This window comes from Octopus bimaculoides, chromosome 4 (genome assembly GCF_001194135.2).
Source record: "Octopus bimaculoides isolate UCB-OBI-ISO-001 chromosome 4, ASM119413v2, whole genome shotgun sequence".
Lineage (NCBI taxonomy): Eukaryota > Metazoa > Mollusca > Cephalopoda > Octopoda > Octopodidae > Octopus > Octopus bimaculoides.
The window spans coordinates 4180066-4187938 of record NC_068984.1 but is presented as its reverse complement, the minus strand read 5'-3'; the positions used below and the strand labels follow the sequence as shown (position 1 = coordinate 4187938).

The following is a 7873-nucleotide window of genomic DNA, read 5'->3' as shown; positions in this document are numbered from 1 at the left end:
TAGGTGCCTTAGGTATAATAAAAAAATATTCAGACAAATACATAACAAAAACACCAGGACTTACAAATATATATAACATTCAGAAAATTGCACTACTGGGTACTGCACACATTCTACGCAAAACACTTTCAATACAGTAAACATAAGAGCACCACAGCAAACCACAGCACGTTATAAAAGTAAAACTACTGAATAATAATAATAATAATAATAATAATAACATTGAAAAATACCTTAGGAATGAGAACCCAGGTTCGGGAATTCCCCAAGATACCTGATGAAGGCTGGAGGGTATATCAGCCGAAACGTGTTAATAACAAACAAAATGAGGACAAATATCCGTCAAATGTAAAAAAAATGTAAATAATGTACATAATTCTTCATCTCTTAAATTTAGAACTGAATTATGTTTTTCCCATCAAAGACTAGAATGAATTAAATGAATTCCTAAAACTGGAGTGGAAGAACTGAAGTGAAGTTAGTAAGAATATGGAGGTTAATTCTTAAGGAGACACTCTGCAAGATGTAATGTATTTCAAAATATGGAATAATCAGTTTTTGAACCAAAAATATAATTATTAGAGGAATTTCACTGATTGAAAAATACTGGAAGGTTGCTGTACTCACACAATATTTTGTTTCTGATTCCTATAATCTTCGGGTCTACAAACGGACCCTGAAGCAGCCAGCGAACCTGATGCAGAGGAAGTCTTCTCAACACAGCCTTCTAAAGGAGAGTTTTGTTCTGTCTGATGGTGGTGAAGTCGACGCATATCTTTGTCCCGAGCCTTTTGCAAACCATCTTGTAGAAAGAATTTGTGGATAATATTCCGACACCAAGTAATACGTGTCTGAGGTAGGTAAGACCAGTGGTCAACGGCTAAATGGTGCATAGCATCAGCATAATCAGTTAAAAGTTGACCATTCTTGCAGTGTTCTTCCCAAATCTTCTGGAAATCTCCTCCAGCTGTCAAAGATAGAAAGACGACAAATGTTAGAGAAATATCCTCAAGTTAGTCCTTAAGTTTCTCATTACAGAATGGAGAATTAACAAACAGATGAATACATAAAGCAAGAGATGGAGATATTATGAAACAGCATTCAAAATGTTGGCAGAGGTAAAAGCAATTAGAAAATATATTAATCTACCTCAAGTGACTGGTGTTATTTTGAGATGTGTGTTATTTTTGGGAAGAGCAACAAAATGACTGGTGAGTTAATAAAATTTTCTGAAGTTTTTTTTTAATAATCTTAAACATGAAAAACAACATCAATACTCAGAGTACCAGTAGATAAGATAATAGTCATTTATAAATTCATAGCCTTACTAAAGATCTATAGAATGTGAAGGTGTTACAAAACCAAAAGTGGAGTGCTGTAAGAACACAGCAACCCTTCCAAATAACCAGATCTGAATTCCTGAGTATGGTTACAGCATGCTTATACAGAGAACCATATCTCTTTTATGTTCAACAATTTCTATATATGTCACATCATTATTTATACATCAACAGCAAATAATGTCTTGAAATTTCTGCAGAATAGATTCTGGCAACAGATGGAGATTTAGGTGTCTGACAATATCCATCTAAAATATAGAATCTAGTTTGGTCAGGAGTCCCAGAAGTTCTTCAGCTGGGTGAGCTTTCAGAGCTGTTAGCATGCCAGGCATTTTGACTGATGTGCTAACAGCTTCTTTATGTTTTGTGGCATTAAATCTGTCTTTACATTCTGAGTTCAAATTCTGCTGAGGTCAGCTTTGCCTTTCATCTTTTAAGAGTCAATAAAATAAGTACCAGTTGGTAACTGGAGTCGAACTAATCAACTAACTGCCTCCCCCAAAATTGCTGGCCTTGTGCCAAAATTTAAAACCAATATTTAGGTGGCATTGACATCGGTCATACTTGAAAGCACCATTTGAGTGTGGCCGATGCCAGTGCTGCCTAACTTGCACTTGTGCCAGTGGCATGTAGAAAGCACTATTCGAGTGTGACCAATGCCAGTGCCGTCTGACTGGAACCCGTACTGGTGGCATATAAAAAGCATTATTCCAGCATGGTCGATGCCAGTGCCACCTGACTGGCTTCAATCATACCAATGGCACATAAAAAATACCATTCGAGCGTTACCAATGCCAGTGCCGGTGGCATGTAAAAGGCACCATTTGAGTGTAGTCGATGCCAGTGCCACCTGACTGGCTCCCCCCATGCCGGTAGCATGTAAAAAGCACCATTTAAGCTTGGTCAATGTCAGTGCCGCCTGACTGGCTCCCATGCTGGTGGAATGTAAAAAGCACCCACTACACTCTTGCAGAGGTTGGCGTTAGGAAGGGCATCCAACTGTAAAATCTTTGCCAAATCAGATTGGAGCCTGGTGCAGCCTCCTGACTTGCCAGTCCTCAGTCAAACCGTCCAACCCATGCCAGCATGGAAAGCGGACATTAAACGACGACAATGATTGTGATGATTTACATACGACTTTGAGTTAGATCTTTGGGATTGATATGTTTCATATTTCCCCTCAAACTAAAACTCACAACATTCATATCTTCTTAAACACCTTAAATCAACCCTATTCAACACTTCAACATATAATGAAACACATCATTGTTTTCAAGCTTTTAAGAAAGTCCCAATATTACTGTATGTTTAACTTCCTCTATGTCTTCTTCTATCCACCCTGTTTATCTTTCTCTTCCAATTCCAGTGCCTTCTTTCCACAAGACATGAAACAACCACACACACACACACACACATATGAAACAAGCTTTGCTTAATGGTCAGCTTCAGCCAGCACTACATAGAAGAGACGTGGTGACTAATTTGGGATAAAAGTAAAAATCTAACTTCATGGCTGAATAACTGATGTTAGAGAAATCAATCAAGTGTAAAATAATTGCCCGAACAATTCATTCTAATGTCATCCGACGCATACCTTGATGTAAACTTGTTATTAAAAAGGAAAAATATTCAGGCATCAGATGAACACCTGCTTCTGCACGGGAATAAATAAATAAATAAATATCAATCTCTATATGTGTATGTATGTGTGTGTGTGTGTGTGTATATGTATGTATGTATATATATACATGCACACATATACGCATGTATAAAAACATACACATATACATATATATGTATAGATAAACATAATTACACGCACACACACATACATACATATATATATATGTGTATAAATATTCATATATACAGACATACATAAATTGTGTGTGTGTATGTGTGTGTGTGTGTGTGTGTGTGTGTTAATACAGATGTATTTGGAGACCGTGAGAAGTGTGAGTACATGCATAATAAAAATTAAACAATTATTTGATAAATGCTCAATGTAGTGAGACTGAAGAATTAGATTATGGTATTGAGTGCAGGTGAGAGGTAGACAGACACTGGAAGAATATTAAGCAAAAAAAAGAGCAATAGTGTGTGAAGATGAGGAAGAGGAAGAGGAGGAGGAAGAGGTAATTTTGGTGTGCATCTGTAGAATCTGTACACATGTTTTATATAGAAAACAGATATAAACGCAGATTGGATTGATGTGCTAGGTAAAAACACAGTTAGAAATGGATAGTCGGCAAGAAAATGATAGAGAGGATGGGAGAAATCTTCCCAATCAATCAATCAATTTATTGATCAGTCTGTATGAAATGTCACAATGATAATGGAAACAAGATCACAGAAAATAATAAAGATAGCGATAAAAGAGCATAGATGGACATTGAAAATGGTGAGGGCGGCAGAAGAAATTCTTATAAAAGAGGAAAAGAAAATCTTATATTTTTCTTTCATTGTAGAGAAATTGTAGGTATTGTTTCATTGAAGACAGCCATCTAATTTTATCTTGTAGCTGTGTCCGGCAGAAATATGCACATTTCAGTAGATAAACTGGCATATTCTAATCAGAGAAGGAAACAAGGAAGCTAAGCCAAAGAACATTGCTGCTATTGATTTAAAGTACAAGACATTTTATTGATTTTGAGATTTTGTTTCTTTGATTGTGAAATCAAGAATTTATTTAGGAGAGGAGGGAGAAAGAAAATTAAAAAAAAAAAAAAACAAAGAAAAAATGAAATAAAAGAAACATATTTATTTACATATTTCTAAACGTCTGTTTATTAATGATGGGATGTGGTGGTGAGGTATTTCATTATTTTCATGTCATGTTCAATCTAATTGTAGTTTTTCATTTGTGAAGGGGAAGCATGAAGACTGCTTCCAGACATCATATTTTGGAAATAAAATAAAATTAGTTGAAAACAGATTTTGGACAATCGCTTTAACTTTCTAAATAAATAAGAACAAAAACAGAAACAATACAAAAAAAAAGAATTTTCATACAAGCTTTTAAGATCAAAATAATTGTGGTAACATTTGCTATTATTGTTGGCAGTTTAATATATCAGGGGAAGGTCATCGTCCAGAACCGGTTGGTCCCTGTTGGATGAGAAAGGTGTGGGGAGACATGAAGCTGATTGATGAGCTTAAAGGGTGTGTTGGATTATATTGTATTGGGGGTATAGGGTATTGTGATGAAACGCTGTACAGAAGGAATAACACAGTATGGTAACGGCTTTGGGAAATGAAGGTCTTTCATAAAGAAATGGCTTATTAAAGGGTGTGTGGATGATGATGGTAGCAATCAGAAGAGAATTAGATGTGAGAGACATATTTTTCAGTGGGTTCATATCTCAAATGGAGACCAGAATATTAGTCCTTACTTTCGAACAGAACACTCATTCCTCTTACCATTGCACATTTTGAATTAAATTCTTGCCAAAGTCAATATTGCTGTTTATCATGAAAATAATTACTGGTATTGTATTGGTGGAGTTTATTCAACCAACATCACCCTCTGTGTGACTTGTCCAAAACGAACCAATAATCTATTTTATTTAGCCTGGGTTTGATAATTCTGCAAATTCAGACATTTTCATCAGTACTTAATTGAAGAACTGCTGGAAGTAAGTGATATTTATTAGCACCAGATTTTGTAGAGAAGTTCTCCAGTGGAAGGAATATCTGACATTTAAGGGAGACAAAGAAACTTTCTATTCAAGGATGATGTGTTTATTGCCTTTCTCTTCATGTTAGGGAACCACTTCTCTATTATGAAGGGAAATCATGCAAAAATCATCCCTTAATTTGACAGTCAATTTACATCACGTACAACAAAAGAAAGCAACAGTTTGAAGAAGACAATGAGTTTGAGAATCTTGGTATAGAAGAGAAATTTAGGAAAGAGACATTAATGTTTGTGAAGGATGCTGGAAGAATCCAGAATTCCAGTACTGACTGAGAGATGGTATTACCCATCCTCTAACTCTCTTATAAAGAACAGGAACAAAAACTAATTCTTTGGGGATAAATATCAATTAAAGAAAATGATTTTAGAAGTTTGTATTTATTTAAGCAAAAGCCAGGCAACTCACAAATATTTTGAGGAGTTGAAAGGTAGTTTGTAAATAAGGAATGCTATCTCAACTGGGTACATTCATGATAAGGATCATCTTTGTAAAATGTCCTCTTTGCTTGTGTTGGTAGCAGCATGTTGCCAAGAACATTTAGACTAAATAATAACAGACCATTAGCCAACGCCACTAATCTGATACTACCAAACTGTACACAAGCAAACACGCACACATACACACACATAGACACACATAGGTTTCCAGTGAAAAGCAAATACTTAAATACTCAAATACTAAATTAATAAAAGATATTTACATTAAGAAAGAAAAACTTATTAAGGAGGAAGAAATGAATGTATATGTGTATATGTATACAGATAGCTAAATATAAACACATACACACACTTTCGATGGAAGCTTATATTTCTACATACATATAAGCACATTTATGCGTATACACACACACACACACATATATATATATCCATACATGCTCCTGTATGTCTATGTTGCACATGCCTGTATAGTGTGTATAAAGTTCATGCATAGTTAAAAAGAGAAAGATACACAGAAATACATATATAATACACACACATACGCACACACAAAGATGTGCATCACATGTGCACACACATACATGCATCACACTACGCACACACACACAAACACATGCAGATATTATTCGTGCTACCATCTGAATGGTCATGTAAGCATGAAACTTAAGTAACCGTACACGTCCCCAGCTGAATAAATATAACTATACTCCAGCCAATGTATTGAGTACTTTGTACTCTTGTGTAATAACAGCAATGATTACACACACACACACACACAAATGTAGGAGTACGTATGATTATGAATACAATAGTTAAAGTCCAAGGAATGGCCAGTGTGTCGATGGAAGAGAGTTAACTGTAATGTTGGTTCTTCATTACAGCAGAGTGAAAGGGATGGAACGAAGCTTGTTGTTTTGCTGTTTCTGTGGATCTCACTATCAAAGCTGGTTGGTTACTGCAAACATACAGTGACCAAGGCAACCACCACCACCACCACCACCACCACCGCCACAACCATCGTCATCGCCGTCATGTTATGCGAGGAGTTAGTAGTAGTGCTGCTGAGTCACTGTTTACACTAGCGCTGGCACACAAACTACAGCAAATGGGGCTATTTGTAAACAATGAGTCATGCCAAGCACATTGAACAAAAGACACCTTGAGCAACAACAACAACAACAGTAAACAACAAATTCTGCATCAATACTAATGCTATCATGAATAATAATAATGATAATAATAATAATAATAATGATAATAATAATAATAATAATAATAATAATAATAATAATAATAAATAAGTAAATAAATAATGACAACAAAAAGCAGTAATGGCAGAAAAAGTAAAACAACAACAACAACAACAACAACAACTGCTGGGAAAACAAAACTGAATGTGGAAAAGCAGGAAGAAGGAAAACATCATACAAAAAAAAAACGAGTAATAAATAAATAAAAACAACAGCACAAAAAATGAAATCAACATCATCATCATTGTGTCTTTCATAATCATCATCATCATCACCATAACTATCACTACACTATTATCATCATCATCATCATCACAATCACCACAGCACTGTCATCACCATCATCATCATCATCATCATCACAGCCACTGCCGCCACCTCTACTACTGCCATCATGACCACCACTACATCATTGTCTTGTTGTTGCCCAGTAGTTTCAATGCTGCAATTCCAACTGAAGACTAAAAGACTTCGGTTGGAACCGACTCGAGATTCAGAAGAGAACTCGAGCACAAAGACTGTGCCTCACTGCGCCGCATTGTGCCTTGGACAAGTCTACCTCCAATCAGAGAATGATTTCATACATTGGAACAATCGCTACAACATCATTGTCATCACCATCGTCATGGCCACCTCCACCACTACCACCACCACCACCACCACCATCATCATCATCCTCATCACCAGTACTACCACTACCATAACCACTGCTGCTGCTGTCTCATCGTCATCATCATCATCAGTAGCAGCAAAAATAACAACAATTAAAACAATAATTACATCAAACAACAACAACAACAATAATAATAAAGAAAGCAATATTAAGAACAACAATGACTTGGTAGAGTGGAGTGGTGGTGGGAGGGGTGAGAAGACAACAAAAACATGAAAAATTAAAGACAATATCAGCAACAACAACAACAACAACAGCAACAACAATGAGCAACAAAAAATCCAGAACTGTTTAAATTTATACAAAACAATCTCAGCTCAACCTCCTCCCATACCTCACATATAATTCCTCCTCCTCCTCCTGTCACCAATATCTCTCTCCCTCTCTCTCTCTCACACACACACACACACACACACACACACACACACACACACACACACACACACAATGATCTCCATTAAAGCTAGGGTCT

The 7873-nt window shown here is 36.0% G+C and overlaps 1 protein-coding gene across 1 annotated transcript in view; it reads right to left on the bottom strand.

Annotated features, from left to right (window-relative positions):
- LOC106879784 (S-adenosylmethionine sensor upstream of mTORC1) overlaps window positions 1-7873 on the bottom strand; it is a 212872-nt gene that overhangs the window by 92711 nt on the left and 112288 nt on the right. Inside the window, exon 2 of the mRNA XM_014929486.2 lies at window positions 628-967. Within this exon, the coding sequence (XP_014784972.1) occupies window positions 628-967 (340 nt within the window). The remainder of the gene's footprint in view (window positions 1-627; window positions 968-7873) is intronic.